Source organism: Camellia sinensis, chromosome 11 (assembly GCF_055761805.1).
Source record: "Camellia sinensis isolate YWXY chromosome 11, ASM5576180v1, whole genome shotgun sequence".
Classification (NCBI taxonomy): Eukaryota; Viridiplantae; Streptophyta; class Magnoliopsida; order Ericales; family Theaceae; genus Camellia; species Camellia sinensis.
This window is the reverse complement of record NC_138971.1, coordinates 170,095,721-170,113,836: the sequence shown is the minus strand read 5'-3', so window position 1 is coordinate 170,113,836 and position 18,116 is coordinate 170,095,721. Positions and strand designations below refer to the sequence as shown.

Sequence of the window (18,116 nt, the reverse complement as noted above, 5' to 3'; positions counted from 1 at the left end):
GAGACGGCACACTTTTCTGTCGCAAATAACAGTATTAACGACGGTATTAAACCCGTCGCAAATAACCATTTTTAGCGACGGTATTTTTATCGTCTCAAATAAACCCTTTTGCGACGGTATTTTAGTGTCGTCTCAAAAACTTCAGATTTTTACACATTAATTGCGACAGTATTTTGCCGTCGCTAAAAGGCATTTTTGCCGTTGCCAATATTTTTGCGACGGCGTTTACCGTCGCTAAAGACCTTTAGCTACCCTTTTTTTGCGACCCCCCTAATACCGTCGCTAAAAGCTATTTACCGTCGCAAAAAAGCATTTGAGACGGCTTCTTTGGTATTGGCGACGATATTTTACCGTCGTAAAAAAGCGAATTTTTTGTAGTGAATAAATTCAGCTTCTGTAGTAGATTTCCTAGAATCAACATCGCTGGCCATGTCAGAATCTGTGAACCCATCAAGTATCGGCTTACCATCCCCAAAACACAAACACACCTTCGAAGTCCCTCGAAGATACCTTAGAATCCATTTTACCGTTGCCCAATGTTCTTTACCCGGATTAGAGAGAAACCGACTCATCACACCAACAGCGTGAGCAATATTCGGCCTTGTACAAACCATGGCGTACCTCAAAGAACCAACTGCTGAAGCATAAGGAATTTTCTGCATCTCTTCCTTGTCTTTCTTACTTGTAGGACATTAATTCGAACTAAGCTTGAAGTGACCCGCAAGTGGACAACCAACCGGCTTTGCTTTATTCATGTTGAACCTCTCAAGAACTTTCTCAATGTAGTTTTCTTGAGACAACCAAATCAGCCCCTCTTTGTGATCACGAACAATTTTCATACCAAGAATTTGCTTTGTTGGTCCCAAATCTTTCATAGCAAAAGATTTACTCAACTCTAACTTCAACTTGTTAATCATGGTAGAATCTTGACGCACAATTAATATGTCATCAACATAAAGCAAAAGAATAATAAATTTACCATTCGAGAAATTTTTTACAAACACACAATGTTCCGAAGTGGTTTTAGAAAAACCATTATTCATCATAAAAGAGTCAAATTTTTTGTACCATTGCCGCGGGGCTTGCTTGAGGCCATACAAACTTTTCTTCAATTTGCAAACAAATTCTCTTTCCCTTTCTCCACAAAACCTTCTGGTTGCTCTATGTAAATTTCTTCTTCAAGATCACCATGAAGAAATGCGGTCTTCACATCAAGTTATTCAACTTTAAGGTTCATACTTGTAGCCATGCCAAGTACAACCCAAATAGAAGACATCTTCACAACTGATGAAAAAATTTCATCAAAGTCAATGCCTTTCTTTTGCCCAAAACCTTTCACAACAAGACGTGATTTGTACCTCAGATTCTTACTATCATTCTTCAATTTGAAGACCCACTTATTTTTCAGAATTTTTCTCCCCTTAGGCAACTTCACTAAATCATAGGTGTGATTTTCAAGTAAGGAGTTCATCTCCTCTTCCATGACATTTTTCCAATCACCTTTCTTTGCATGCTCAATTACTTCTTGGTAGCTCTCGGGCTCCCCTTGATCGGAAATCAACACAAATTCATTGGGAAGATACTTTATTGAAGGATGTCGGTCTCTTGTAGATTTTCTCAACTCAAGTTGTGGTAGCAGTTCTTGAGTTGGATGCTCTTCCTCAATTTCAAGATCAACTTCATTAGGATTAGCATCATCCTCTATATTTTCAATAGGTGGCTGCACATTTCTCCTGTTTTCATCATCAACTGAAGATGAAGGAGATGGATCCATGTCAATGAGATCACTAGTTTTTGGCTCCGGTTGATCACCTTTGCCAAAGTCTTCAATTGTTTGGTTTTCAAGAAACACAACATCACGGCTTCGAATGACTTTCTTGTCGATCAGATCCCACAATCTATAACCAAACTCATCACGCCCATAGCCAATAAAAATGCATTGTCTTGACTTGCTATCAAGCTTGGACCTCTTATCCTTTGGAATGTAAACAAAAGCTCGACAACCAAACACTCTCAAGTGCTCATAAGATACATCTTTACCGGTCCAAACTCTTTCTGGAACATCACCGTTCAAAGGATAGGAATGAGACAAATTGATCACGTCAACCGCTGTCCTCATTGCCTCACCTCAAAAGGATATTGGCAATTTAGCTTGTGAAAGCAAACACCTTGTCCTTTCCATAATGGAGCGGTTCATCTTCTCGGCAATGCCATTTTGTTGAGAAGTCTTCTTAACTGTCTTTTGCTGCCGAATACCTTGGCTGCGACAATACTCATCAAATGGCCCAATGTATTTACCACCATTGTCTGATCGGATGTACTTCAATTTCTGCCCTGTTTCTCTTTCAACCATGGCCTGAAAATGCTTAAATATTTCTAGAACTTGATCTTTAGTTTTTAGTAGAAAAGCCTAAACTTTCCTTGAATAATCATCAATGAAAGTAACAAAATAAAGTGCACCGCTATGTGTTCTAACTTTTAAAGGACCACAAACATCCGAATGAATCAACTCCAACACATTTTATTTTGTAGAAGCAAAATTTTTATGAAAAGAAACTCTATGTTGTTTACTCGCCAAACAATGAACACAAGTTTTAAGATGTGTACCTTTCAAACTGGATAGAAGGTCTTTCTTGAACAATACTTGTAGCCCCTTTTCACTCATATGGCCAAGCTGCTTGTGCCACAATTCGGTAGAAGTATCATCTTGAAGTGCATTGACAACACCTCTTTATATTTTAAATTAACCAACTAACGAAATAGAAAGGCTTTATTTGTGGCTAATTTTCTATCATAAAGGCTCTCTAATTTTTTCCATAAATCATGTGCCGAAGTTTCAGTAGTAACATGATGAAACACACTGTCATCAATCCATTGACAGATAACACCAACGGCTTTTCGATTATGCCTATTCCATTCATCATCTTTCATACTCTCGGGTTTGTCACTACCACCCTCAATAGGTCTATACAAATCTTTACAAAATAATAGGTCCTCCATTTTAGTTTTCCATGTTACCCAATTGCTTCCATTGAAGCTAGACATACGACCCACATTTCCCTCCATTGATTTACACAAATAAATATATCCAAATAAACCGTAAGCTCTGATACCAGTTTCTAGGGAAAATCAATGATTCCCCACAAGTAAATCAATCAATGGGAATAAAAACTAATGCGAAAAAATTAAATTAACAGCAACACAAGAATTTTTACGTGGTTCCCTCAATGTGAGGTACGTCCACGGGATCGAAATTTGATTCCACTATCAACCAAAAAGTTTCCAAACTATTACAAACGAGACACGAATGGTCTCACAAAATCACCCTTAGGTGAATTCCAAATAATCACAAATAACAAGAAGAAAGACCTCATCAAATAGATGAACCAAAATCTTCAGAACCAGAGTTGAAGAAGACCCAAAATAATGCACCCAAAACAGCCGAATCCAAAGCAACAAATTAATCACCAATATTCAACCCACCAATTAGACTTCTCTAAGAAACTTGTTAACCAAGAACAAACCCATCAAAAGGAGCACTATCTCACGGAAAAACCATGAATCAATGTTGGTTGTCGTTCTTTTCCACTACTTCGGAGCAAAAACATAAACAATATATATATTGTTAAATCTAGGACTTGTTTTTATCAAAACCCTAGTTGTATTCAAATTGAATTGGGTTTTCACAAATTAGATATAATATATAAAAATATATTATAACTAATACCAAACCAAATTAAACTTTTTTAATAAATCAATTGGGTCACATACTCCAATAAGAATGTATACCCAACACCCTTCATATATATATATATATATATAAACACATACATATTTATATATTTATGCTCCTATATATATATATATATATATGCTCTTACACATATATAGATATATGGCCCAAAGGTAGATGCTGCATATATATATAGACAAGTAGTCTCTTTTCTTTCCCAAAATCATAGGGCACCAACTATAAAATCATTTGCTCATGAATGACTTGTAACACTTGACCAAATAACAAATTGAATGGGATCATACCTTAAATGTGTAATACTGCTATCAAATAGACAAGTTTTGATGGGTCAATGGACTTTACTTGAGAATGTCATTTTGTTCTACGCTTAACGGGTTTTAACTCAACAAGTGGTCTATTTTCTTTCCTAAAACCATACGGCACCAACTATAAAATCGTTTGCTCATAAATGACTTGTAGTACTTGGCAGTGGCCGAGCTAAGAAATTATATCAGAGGGGGTACTTATTAATTATAATATTAAAAAAATTTACAAAAATATTTTACATAAATTTTTACCATTGACTTCAAGAAAGATAAAAAAAAATAATATTATTTGTAATTAGTGTATCATAGACAATATTAAAAAAAGTCATGGATATAAAGTTTTAAAATAAATTACATAATGATGAAGTAATTTTTTATACAAAATATACGTAAAAATTCAATATAATAGTCATATCACGTCATCATTAACATATGATATCACCAATCAATAGTAAATAAACACATGGAGGATGAACCTTACATGTCAAATATAACTAACAATTCAATAAATTCTATATTTTCATTGAGATTAATTATGTTTGCATGTTAATAATGATAGACATCACCGTTATATTGAAATTTTAATAGATAATAACATCGTAGTCTCTTTATTTTTAATCAAAACAATCATTATTATTCTCATAATTTTAAAAATGTCATTGATATTTTACTCTAAATAATATTTTTATAAATGTTTTTATTTAAAATATTTTCTTTATGTTTGTAAAAAATTAAAAATTAAAAAAAAATTCAAATCACGAGCACATGACCCCTTAGGCCCTTGTTAGCTCCGCCCCTGGTACTTGGCCAATTAACAAATTGAATGGGATTAAATATGTAATGCTGCTATCAAATGGACAAGTTTTGATGGGTCAATGAACCCTACTTGAGAATGTCATTTTGTTCTATGCTTGACGGATTTAACTTAACTTTGTTAAAAAATTACCCCTTCCGGGATGTGACACACTTGGACACAAACCCCTTTTTTATCACAAAAAATTCCGTAGTTTTGCAAATTTTGTTATATATATATATATATTATTTCCATGCGCCTATTCATAAATTTAGAAAATCTAGATAAGATGAGAGTTTGATTTTTAGGCCATGGTAAGATTACTATAGAGATTTTATCAATTATGACAATTGGTGCCTTTCTCTATTGACACTTTTTTCTACTTACACTTTTTGAGAGGGCAATTTATATGTAAATTGGGCCGAGCTGGGTAATGGACCATTATATGGGCCACAGTAAGAAGGACTGAGTAAAAAGGCCTTGTAATTAGTCCAGTCTAGAGGAGCCTTGCAGATAGCCCGATCTGAAAGAGCTTGGTGGTTAGCTCGGTCACCACGGTCGGCGCGGTGATAGTTAGCCCGGTCAAACCATCTTGAGCCGAGGTATTTTTGGCTTCTATTTAGGACCTTGCTGTTGAGTAGCTCAGTCCAAGTACACTATGGTTAGCACGGTCTACAAGCAAAGCCGATGTACATGTTACACATAAAAGCGACGGGATAAATGTAACATGAGTATTGTTAGCTTGGTTACATTGTCATTGTGTCATGGCAATGCTAACACGGTCGTTTGGGTATGACACCGAGCTAAGACCATCTCACTTGGTTTAAGCAGTGAGGGGGGTGTTGAAGGATAAGCATTATCTTTCAGGAGTATGATTCCTAGAAGAACTCTGCATGGAGGAATAAGAGTCCTACTAGGATTGTGCCACGTGGAACCTATAAAAGCTCATAATACCACCTATGGAGAGGTAACACAACTTTGATTCTCGAATACATAGAGCTTTTGTTTATTTGTCTATTTTGCTGACTTAGGCATCGAAGAGGTATCCGGCACACACCCGCCGGCTAGCTCACGTTTGTGTTTTCAGGGAGTAAAGCGACGACGTTTGGAGGAGCGTGGACTTGATCAACAGGATTATACGAGAAGATTATTTCTTGCTCGCTAACTCTGTTACGACATATTTTTTTTTTCGCAAAACATGGCATGTTAACTTTAGTTGAAATCACAATCTCAAAATGTTCTAATTCCATATTTTAACTTTGGTTGAAATCATAATCTCATGATTGTGTTGTTACAACTTGAATTTAATTCCATTAAATGCTAAAATTATATATATTGGGGAGTGACACACGTAATGTGTGTATAATTCAGATAAGTAAGTATAAAAATAAATAATAAAGAAATTAATATCATAATATGTGTGTTGTCTAAATAGTAAGAGTATTTTTAATGAAATTCAAGGTCTTGGGTTCAAATCTTATTTATGCCTTTGAATAATATTTTTTTATTTTAGGATAGAAAAATTTACCACGTGACAGAAGGAGAAACCACTACACTCTTGGACACTAAGTTAGTGCTCGTATATATAATAGTATAGATATAATCAGATACATATCTATATATGCACATATAAATATTTAGTATACATATAGATCATGTTATAATATATATTCTCAAAATAGTGTACTATATGTAACTTAGGACATTTGTGGTGTTCATAATTAAATCTTTTTCAGTCATAATTAAAAACAAGTCATAATTAAATACCACAAGTATAATTAAAGACCTTTTAGATCATAACCAAAATAATAATTACAATAGATGATAACTAACATCACAATGAGTCATAACTAACACCATAATGAGTCATAACCAAATCATAATTAACACCACAATAAGTCATAATCAAATATCACAAATCTCACAACTGCGACATATGATCCTATATATGTGTGTTAACTTTTAAATCTAAGTGACTACATATATATTCTACTTTTCCTTTTCTTTTCTTTTTTTTTTATATGTTTTTCTACAATGTCTCTCTTTATAAAAACTCTTTCTACACTCTTTCTCCTCAACAATTCATTGGTAGGGTTGTTGATAACCACCAATGCATATTCTAATTCCATTGTCAAATAAATTCTCCAAACCTCATATTTTCAAATCACTATAAAAGGAGTTTTTTACATTTTATTTCAATAGTTAATGACTTTAAGAATAATTGATTTTATATGTTTACAAATTATTTTTGACCACTGAATTAACTGAATAAAAAATATTCACAATTATTAAATGATTATAAAAATAAAAATTGTGCCATAAACAAAAATTATTTCGGAGGCATTTTTTTCAACAACACTTTATAGCTAACTAAATAAAATTATTTATAATTAAGTATTAAATGAAATGATTATAACAATAAAAATTGTGCCATAAAAAAAATTATTTTGGAGGCATGTTTTTAGACAACACAAAAATTATTTTTGAACTACTGATTTTATTTATTTTTTATAAATATTTTTTACACAACACAATAACAAAATAAAAAATATTAAATAAAATGATTATAAAAATAAATGCAACCACAATTTATATATTTTTTTATTTTATATGCTAATGTAATGAAATAAAAAATTTAAAAAAATATAAAGAAAAAAAATTTATATAAGATTTTTTCTTTAGATTTAAATCACTTGAGTATTTGTTCTTTTTTTTTTTGTAAGTTTTTATTTTTTATTTTTGGGGAAATAAAACTATTCGGAATATTGTAAAAAGGAGGTACCTGTAATTATGCTAAACCATAGGGGATGTAAGTTTAATTTATCACAATGTGGTTGAAGGGTATTATGGTCAATGTGGTTGAAGGGTATTTAGGGGATGTAACTATGAATGAGAGTGTCAGCTGTGTCTTTTCACAATGTGGTTAAAGGGTATTATAGTCAATTCTACTGTCAAATTAACATCGTTAATGCTCTTTTAATGAGAAGGGGGAATCTGACTATTATTTTCAAAAGTAAGAGAGGTATGTGTAATTTTTGAAACCACATGGAAGATATCTTTAATTAAGACAAACTTTAGGGAAGGTAAATGTAATTTATCCTATTATATTTAAAAATTAAATAATATTTAATAATTAATTGATATGGTCAGGATAGAGAAGGGGAGACAAATCTCTATCTCTTTCTTGATTCTTATTAATTGCAATTTCAATAATGTGCTTTATTTATTAAAAAATGTATATATATATATATATATATATTTAAAAAAAAAAAAAAAAAAAACGCACTTTGGGTGTGAACGTGGGCGTGTGAACGAGATCTTTTGAATAAAATGTGGCCAATGCGGAGCGGAGGAGTAATGGACTGGGCTACTTGGCTAGGGTTTAAATTGTTGAATCTTAGAGTCCACGTAAAAAAGAGGAAACATTTTATGTCATATCATATATGCACTTTTGTATTATATTATGTATTTTACAGTAAATATTATATAATTTTTTAATAAAATTATACATTCTTATAGTATTAAAAAATATGTAACATAATCACAAAAACACGTAACTTTATTTCTGAGATACAAATTATTATAACTATATATCAAAAAAGAAATACGTATATTTACTATAAAAAAAACTCTAAACATATATCACAAAAATGCAAATCAAAATCAATTTTGTCTATTATTATTTGGGTAAAGTATGAAAAAATATAATAAATTTTATAATTTGGATAATAATTGTATTAAATTTTTTAAAAAAATTTAATTTACATAAAACTTAGTCCTGCTTTCATTAATAATTTATTAGTGATATAGATGAAAAATAATATTATCATCTCTTTTACATGACAATGTATATTTTATCTTATTTATTTTTTTGTTTTTACATTATGTAAATTAATTTTAATCTATTTAATCTTACTAAATGTAAAATTAATATAATTATATTAAAATTATAAATTTTTTATTTTTTTTATTTTTTTTCCAAATGTCATAGTCAATGTGATTTATCCTTATTCATATTATTATAATCGTTATTAATGTGTTTCTAGAATATATGGCAAATGTTTGTCCACACGGTTGAAACAAATGGCCATTTTGTTGGATCTCAAAGCCCAATCAAAATCAACTTGTTTATTAAAAAATGGACATTTTCTAGAACATTGGTCTTTTCCCTTCCGTTATTTCATTTATTCAAAATAATAATAAATATTATTTGTAAATCCAATTAAGGAAGTGATAGAGACAGAATTGTTAACATTCTTAAAGTATCTTTAATAAATGGAAAATATTATAAACCTCAAATACTTTATTAAAAATTCACATGAGCCCCACAGTCACAATCGTGTATGCGTGTATTAAATTTTTTAATAATTTTTGTTGTATTCTTAACATTACTGTTAATAAATATTGTTAAAAAAAAGTTCAAGTTTGTTAAAAGTTCCAACAAGAGAACTAAAACACTAATATTCAAGTCTGTTAAAAAAAAGAAGCAAGGACTTAATTTTGGAGAAATAGAGAGAGCACAAGAGGCAATATCTAACAGATTAGTATAATTTCAATGAATAACAAACTCATTAAGACTGCTAAGCGTTGTTCTCCCTGCTAATTCCACTCTTAACAACCATTTATTATACATATATAAAGTATGTTAAAAGTCCATACAAGAATTATTCGTAGTTCTGGATGTTCTACAATAAAGTCACCTTAATTCCAAGTAACAACAACATTGTTGCTCTGCTCCTAGTACAAATCCAACAAAATCACAACATACTATCAGTCCTAGCCGGCAATCGGCGAAAAAAGTTGATCGGCACTGACGGTAGCCAATGGCGAAACCTCGGATGCCTCATAACATAAATCCCCGCCAAAGCCGCCACCACCTGGAAAGGAGTGACGTAAAGTGCTATGGCAGCCACAAGACAGAACGTGACGAAGATGGCTGATGCACGAGGGTCCCGCCAGCTCAACAGCGACTGAGCTCGCTCCCCTTGGGTTGCAATATCTCCCACTACGGTCTGAATCCTACCCGCCACGCTTCTGAGCCGATCATACCTCATTCTGATGAGCTCCGGGCTCCGACTTGTAGGAAATGTGTCAAACTCTTCATCGAGCTCGTCAGGGTGCACGGCCTCAGCTTGTGAGATCTTGGTGTTCATGTGAGGAGGGTACCGAGGGCGGTAGCGGAAGTTCCATATTCCTATAAGAAACATGTAGAGGAAAACTGTGGGCAAAATCAGTTCAGGGAAGAAAACTAGCATGATAAAGAGAATATGTACAAGCACTGTTGTGATGGGATTCCTCCACAAGCACACATCCCCAAACCATTTGCCCAAGGCAAAAAGTCCTGAGAAAACTGACATTAGCCGGAAGAAATTCGCCTTGCTACGGCGCATGCTCCAAAGGTGCGAGTCCATATCAGACATGTATTCCACTACCTCCTTCCGAAGTGGTGGCTCTGCTCGGCCTAGTCGTGCCGCCACTATGTTGACCGCTTGGTGGCGGAGCATGTCGAGTTGCATTACCGAAAAAGGCCGGACATAATGCATTTTGGGCAAAAGTGGTCGTGAGTATATGTAGAGCATGTTTACGAATGATGTACACGAAAATCGAATTGCCAAATGCAACTCCCCCATTTTCTTTACGCCGGTCTGGTGAAGAACAAGCAACGGATAGGAATGTGTATAAATACGGCCTGTTTCGAGCGTAGAAATACGAATCCGAACCTTCCCAATCCTTAAATCCTTGTTACCATTTGAACCCTTTTCCCCAAGCTGGCTATTATCAAAAACACCAACGGTTAGAACCGTCGCTGGATCAAAAACCTCCCAAGTATACTGCTCGTTATACTTAGGACACAGGTTGTCAACTATGGTTCGAGTCCGGACCCATTTGTGACTGTACTTTGCTACACAATACGTATCAGACGTGCCTTTCCCATCTCGTGTTTTCATAGGATGGAGCCCTACGGCATTTAAAATTCCAAGTTCTAAAACCCCAATTGATGGCCTCCAAAGCTGTTTTGCCGTGGGTCGGAGATCACTACTGTAGTGAGTCGACTCATCAAGTACGTGGTAGCCTCCGTCTAGACAGACTCGGAGATGGAGCTTACTAGAGAATTTATCTTTCTTTATCTGATCCACATCCACAGCAACTGGCTTTTCCAGGTTAAACCATCGAGAATGGATGATCCGATCATCAGCACGTTTCTCTACAATGCTCAAAGGAATGATAGTCCGTCCGATGATCTCGTCTTTGCCGGGACCCAAACGATCCTCAACTGTAAGTATAAGGTGATCTTCGAAAGGTTCGGCAACAACAAACAAGAGATCCTCATTCCAAAGCGGGTTGCATGATCTAGCCTGAACATTTTTTGTTTTCATAACTTGGTTTCCGATCTGTGCCTTGACATACACATCAGGGAAGTGATTTTTCTCTGTAGGAACCAAGTCTTGAGCCTCAACAACGGTGACACGCACATACCATAACCGTGGTGCGTGATAGACCTTCGAGCGTATTAGCGTTGAGGCAGCCGCTGAGCTGTCAATGGGTGTAGCTGCATCGGAATGCCATGCATCGGGGAAAGCTTCATCTGCCTGAGTGCCAATCCAGATCGCTAGCATTAGCTCACCCTTTATCTTCTCTCCCTTCTTATCTTCAAGCCGGTACCACTCTGGAGCGAGTGGACTATCTGGCGGCACTCGCATTGGCACCTCGTTGATCTCAAACCTAACAAGGCCGACAAAGTCATCCTTGACCAAATCCTTGTCCTTGACCACGACTTCTAGTACCGACGCTTGCATACGTTCTTTCGAGAAGGCAAATACCACATTCCACGCTGGATTTTGCTGTTTCTCGATGTGCTTCGTAATCCCTTTGTAGTTTCCGATTCTCGCTTCCACGTATGGATCGAGACTTCCTGTAACATCCATGGCGGGAAGATCACGAGCCTTGACAACTCTTACGAAGAGGAAGTGCATCTGTTCAACAAGATCGTAAGTGCTCGCAGCTTTGTCTGTATGAATAACACGTCCCCCGACGACTCGTCCTCCTCCAAGGAATGGGCTTGTCTCTTTAAGTGCATAGTCAACTGGTTGTGCCGATGAAGCAGAGTACATGCGGATGAGCTTCGGAGGCTCGGTTTCAGCTTTCATCTCATCAACCCTCACATGATGTGGTACTGCAACATCAACAGAAGAATTCTGTTGTTGCTGTTGGGTATGATTAGTGTTCGGAAGATGATGAAAGGTACGTCTTGTCTCAGTTTTGACATTAGAAAACATGTTTGGTGCAGCATTTGGAACTGATTGGGCACGTGCTCGGGTATCTTCAACTGCAGGAAGTGGGTTAGAGGACTTTATGGATGGATCATCAGTAATATAAACTTTAAGGCCAAGCTCCCCTCTAACACGTGAAAAGATTCCACGCTTTTCCAATGGGTAGTGTAAGACAATAGCATCTGAATAGGAAACAAACGATGTCCCATTGAGGGAAACTTTCCCAAGGAAGGACGTAGTGTGACCGGCATTGATGTTGTTGTAGATATAGGCATCGAGAGTAAGATTGTGGAGGTTGGAAGGGTCTGATATGTTGAAGTAGAAGCTCTCATTCCAAACGGGATTCAGATCTTTCTCTTTGATAGTTGTACGGAACCTTTGATTATCAAAATAAAGCTCCACAACAGCACTTGATGAACCGTGCCCATCTTTGGGAAGAAGGTTATGGGCACTAACCACATCCACTCCTATCTTGAGGTTGCTGATTGTCATCTTTGGGGTATCGTTATTAGAAGATATGCGAATTCCTAAAGAGATGAAGATGTTTGAGGGTACCTGAGAAAAAGGAAAAGTCAATTTAGTATCTGTGAAGTAAAAACGAATGTGTAGAGGAATAACGAATAATTAAGATATCAGACTAATTTGTACAGGTAATTCCCCATGAATTAACATCAAATAAAATATGCAACACACAAACAGACAGAGCACATTAGCTTAGACAGAGTGCAGCCATAACAGTAGGCCCTATGATTCAAAAGCAGTACTATATTTGACACACAAATGTTGCTACATTTCATGAAATTTGCCAGAATAAAGAACATGAAAGAAAATGAAGTTAAATCTTAAAGGAAATTTCACAAAGACAACTTTCTAGCGTAGAAAAGTAATATAAAGTGCCCCTGAAGTTGGGGCATTTGTTACTTTCCAACAAGATTTGCAAATCGCGATTTCAATCACACAATAAAGCAGTAAAACAAAAACAAGCATACACAGAAAACAAGAAGATATACATGGTCCATGGCCTTGGGCCTCCATCTCTGTGACAAAAAAATGACATTAAATTTAAGTTTGAACTAGGTGAGACATAAAGACAAATGTTGACATGCTGATACAGATCAATAGAAAAGTAGGACAATTTGAAAGATCTTAGTACGTTTTCTCAAGCATAACCAATTTAACAAATGAGCAGATTGTCCACCTTATGACCTTTAAGCCGTTTTTTAGAAACATTCACTGCTCAAAGAATTGATTTCTTTTAGGATTCCAATGAAGTAAACTAGACATAATAAAAATAAATACATAAAACCTAAAAATCAAATTATCAAATGAGCCAAAGTATGAATGGAAAAGAAGAGGTGCACATCATAATGAGAAGAAGGCTGAGCAAAAGATGTAAGGGATTTGAACCTCAAAGGTTGAGCCCGAAGATGGCAATCTTCAAAATATATGCTTCTCGGAAGCTCAAGCATCCAATCTTAAAAATCCTAAAAAATTTCTTCAATGACTCAACTATTACAATAAAGAATCCAATGTTAATCCATAAAGAATAGTGAAAAATAAAAAAGTAAACCAATATAACTTCTGATAATACTCCAAAGACTAACCTACACGGTCATTAAAGTGGTATATTATTTTTTTTAAAAAAGTTATCAACACATCGTTTTGGTGGGATTCCTGCGATAAAATTTTTGTTTGTAGATCATTGTCCTAAAAGGGAAGTCCCAGTATACAACTTCTGCTAATGCAGGATCTGGGGAGAGTGACGGAGAGAATATTTCCATAGTTTGAACCCGTGACACCCAGGTCGTAGTAGAACAACCTTCTTATATTCATAATTCATAGAAGTGTATCATGCTATACAATAATACACATGAATAGCATCACAGAAACAGAGTTTTCCATGTTCTCCCAAGAGATAAAAACAATTACCGCAGACAATTCAAAACGATCAAAGCATAATTGCCACATGTGAAAGATACCCAAGTTTGCGAGCGAATCCCAAGCAGACAGATCAAGAAAACAAGCTGTGAAACAGCTTTTCTGCGAGCCGTTATGAGCTGAATTTGAATTTGTTAACTGGATTCAAGAATGTTAACATATGAAGCCTAATTATAACAATTATTATATTGTCGAATAGGAGTGGGCGCGGGTCGGTTGCGGCCACAGAACCTCCAATCTGCCATCCGTCCGTCAGATTGGCGTCAGATTGGCGGATTGGAGAAAATCAATCCGCATCCGTCCGCCAATCCGACGGATGTGGATTGAGCGGTTTGGCAGTTTGGCGGATGGATGCGAATCGGTTTGACGGTTTAAAATTTTATAAATTTTTAACATAATTCAACTTGTGCCTTCCTAAAAAAAAAACAATATATATATATATATATATTACAGTCAATGACTTAAAAAAATATTACAATCATTGCATGCCTCATCCAAAGCAAGAAAGTTTGAAACTTTAGAATATTACAATCATTGCATGCCTCTTGCACATACAACAATCACAGCATGCCTCATCCACATAAAGTATTACAATCAGTGATTTTTAAAATATAAAAACAATTTAAACCACTAAAACCATGAACAGAGCAGTAGTACAGATTGTATGTCTCTGTATTGTTACATCTATATCTGTTTTTGAAAACAAAAATCAACCAGCATATATCATATTTTCTATTTATTATTTTTAGAGATAGATTTAAAAATCAAAAATTATAGATAAATAATATGTTTATTTTTTTCAATTCAAAAAAGATATTCAAGTTGAAATTTTTTTTTCAACAGAATATTTAAACTCCTTTTTAATTGAAAACACAAACAGAATATTTAAACAAACTAAAAACACAAAGTTTTATAAATTACTAGGGGTGTTCGCGGTTTGGCGGTTCGGTTGCAGTCAAAGGAATCTCAAATCCGCCATCCATCCACCAGATTGGCGGATTGGAGAAAATAAATCCGCAACCGTCCGTTCGTCATCACGCATCCGTCCAAAATGCGGCGGATCGGTTCGATTCAGTCGATTTTGACGGATCGATATATCGGCTGCTCACTCCTATTGTCGAACTCTAATAAAGACAAAGAAACCTATCTATAAAAAATTAAATAAAATCATTTAAATAGAACCAGTGACAGTAAAATACACACCTATTTTGGTGGAAAAAACTAATAGAACCCCAAAGATCAGATCTCTTAGCAGGGAAAAAAAATCTTGATGTAAATAACAAGAAAATATTTTAAAACACCCACTAGTTGAGATTCAGAAACCATTTTTTTTTTAGAAAATATTTTCTGGTCAACACTTTTTTTTTTCTTTTTTTCTTTTTGAGAACCATGTGCTAAGATCTACCCATTTAAACTAAGAATTTTAAATTTGTAAACATTAAAAAATTAAAATTAAGAAGGCATATACAGCATTCTTGAAGCTAAAGGCCCTTGAGGGTAGCTAAAGACACGTGAACTTTACCCAAACAGTGGATTAGCATAAAAGTAAAGGTAATGAAACAAAATTAAAAAAAAAAAGAAAAAAAAAGAAAAAAGAGCATAATCTTTAATAGAAACAAAAATCTACCAACTTTACATCATTGAAAGTAAGAGACAAAGAGATTAAACAGTAAAAGCTCACCAGATTCACAGAGAAGCACTATTAAATCTTCAATTCCAGACACAAATTCAAACAAATAAAAGCAAATAACAGATCTTCATCTCTGAAACTCAGCTAAAGTTGAAATTTATTCCACTTTCATGACCCAAATCGATATTCTACTAATAAACCCAGCAATTCCGAGAATCAAACTTGAAAAAGTGAGTGACAATAAACCCACAAAAACAAAAACAAAAACAAAAAAGAAAAGAAAGAGAGTGAGAGATTTTGAGGTTCAAACCTGTAATTTTTTTTTTTTGGGGGGGGGGGGGGGGGGGGGGGGGGGGGGTTGGGTGGGTGTTAAATCTTCAGATTTTCTTCATTTGAGAGAGACCCAGAATTTCTCATCTTGGTTTCTACCCCTGGAAGAGAGAGATAGAGAGAGAGACTTATGGGAAGGGCACATGGAGCTAAAAGAGAGGTAGAGAGAGAGAAAACATAAATGCAGCCATGGAAATGGAAATGAGAGTCTGAGGTGGTTGCTCTGTGTGTGTGTCAGTGGTACATGTACTCATGTGTGTATGTATGCATGCACTGATGATGCACATTACATACTACATATACTTACATGTATATATATATGTAGAGATAGACAGAGAGAGAGAGAAAGAGAGAGGATTGAAAACGAGGAAGGGGGGGATTTAAAAATAGCGTTTGCCATTATTGTTGCTGTTTTGCAAGTTTACGTATTTACGCTCGCTCTTCAAGGCTTTCGTTTCATTGAAGAAATTTTATAACAAGTGGACAAGTTCAAGTTGTTAACATGGACCCTCACTTTTTATTTTTATTTCTGTGAAATTCGAGGTTTGTTTTTTTGTTTTTTTATTTTTTTATGGATAAATTACAGTGTCATCTCTTAATTTTTTTGTTTAACATAGATTCTTCTTTTACATTTGAAAAATTATATTTATTTTTTGTCAGATTAAAATGACATATTTATCTCTTAATCTTTATACATATAAAATAGTAATAAAATAATATTAATATTTTATTCATGTTATTTTAACAGAAAGAACAATCATTTATTTGGTTTAACTCGTACGAAAAAATCAATTTTTTTTTTAATTTTTACTAATTTTTTAAATATTTTAAATATATATTTTTTATTTTTTAGATACACCTAATCTATATATACTTAAGAATTCAGTAATACTATAATAAATATGAATGACGATATTTGATAGTACTGTAATAAATGTGAGTGAATAGACGAGAAAAAAATGATGGTGAAAATAAAAATAAAATTTTTTAATCATATATAAAAATTTATACAAAATTATTATAAAAATATTGTGATAATGATATTATTATAAATATAAATCATGTTTATGAATATTTTGTTTTAAAGTGAAAGTCACCATTAAGTTATATCATTTTGTTTGAAAAATTTATATAAAGTTATCACTCAATAAGAATATGTTTAAGTAAAATTTAACGATGAAAAATTGTAAAATGTAGTCATGGTGATAGAAAAAAAAGATAGGAAAAAGGGCTAAATAATCATTTAAAAAATTTTAGGACATGACATAAATAATTCAGGGGTAAATTTATAATGAGATTACAAACCTCAAGGAAGATAATGTAATTTTTCAAAAGGCAAGGAAATTTATATTAAACAAAAACCTCACAAGCGCCAATGTAATTTACCTTTTTTTATTTATTGATTTTTATGATTAAAATTATTTATTTTATAAGATTTATTAAGCATATCATCTACTCACAAAATTTATTAATAATTAAGATTACATTCATCTACAAATCACATTTGTTCGATAAATTTTATAAGATAAATAATTTAAATTATAACGGTTAATCTAAATGATACCCATTAAGAGCACATTTGAGGTTAACTTTGTAGTAATTTTTTAATTTTTTTATCAGTATTTTTGTAGGAAGTGCCAAAAAAAATTAATTTTTATGAATGAAAAGGACTGGTATAACATTAGGCAACCATATGGTGTGTGGTAGGGGTGAGCAGCGGATATACCGATCCGCCAAAACCGACCGAACCGAACCGATCCGCCGCATTTTGGATGGATGCGTGATGACGAGCGGACGGTTGCGGATTGATTTTCTCCAATCCGCCAATTTGGCGGACGGATGGCGGATTTGAGATTTATTTGGCCGCAACCGAACCGCCAAACCGCCAAACCACGAGCACCCCTAGTAATTTATAAGATTTTGTGTTTTCAATTTGTTTAAATATTATGTTTGTGCTTTCAATTGAAAAAGAGTTTAAATATTCTGTTGAAAAAAAGTTTTCAACTTGAATATATTTTTTGAATTGAAAAAAATAAACGTATTATTTATCTATATTTTTTGGTTTTTAAATCTAAATCTAAAAATAATAAATAGA

The 18,116-nt window shown here is 33.9% G+C and overlaps 1 protein-coding gene across 3 annotated transcripts; it reads right to left on the bottom strand.

The window, feature by feature from the left end:
* Nucleotides 1–9,442: 9,442 nt before the first annotated feature.
* LOC114268294 (C2 calcium/lipid-binding plant phosphoribosyltransferase family protein) lies at nt 9,443–16,459 on the bottom strand. Of its 3 annotated transcripts, none has more exons than XM_028209428.2 (2): nt 16,002–16,459; nt 9,443–12,678 (listed from the first exon to the last, which is right to left on the bottom strand). In XM_028209428.2, the coding sequence occupies exon 2, from the start codon at nt 12,613–12,615 to the stop codon at nt 9,610–9,612; it is 3,006 nt and encodes a 1,001-aa protein (XP_028065229.2). In that variant the 5' UTR covers nt 12,616–12,678; nt 16,002–16,459; the 3' UTR covers nt 9,443–9,609. The 3 variants fall into 3 exon arrangements, with proteins under 3 accessions (XP_028065229.2, XP_082752234.1, XP_028065228.2); XM_082896108.1 differs by having other exon boundaries at nt 15,743–16,392; XM_028209427.2 differs by lacking the exon at nt 16,002–16,459 and adding an exon at nt 13,531–14,947.
* Between the last annotated feature and the right edge of the window lie 1,657 nt (nt 16,460–18,116).

Bases quoted from the DNA above. Each gene is read 5' to 3' on its own strand.
- LOC114268294 (XM_028209428.2), bottom strand. From the start codon at position 12,615: ATGACAATCAGCAACCTCAAGATAGGAGTGGATGTGGTTAGTGCCCAT.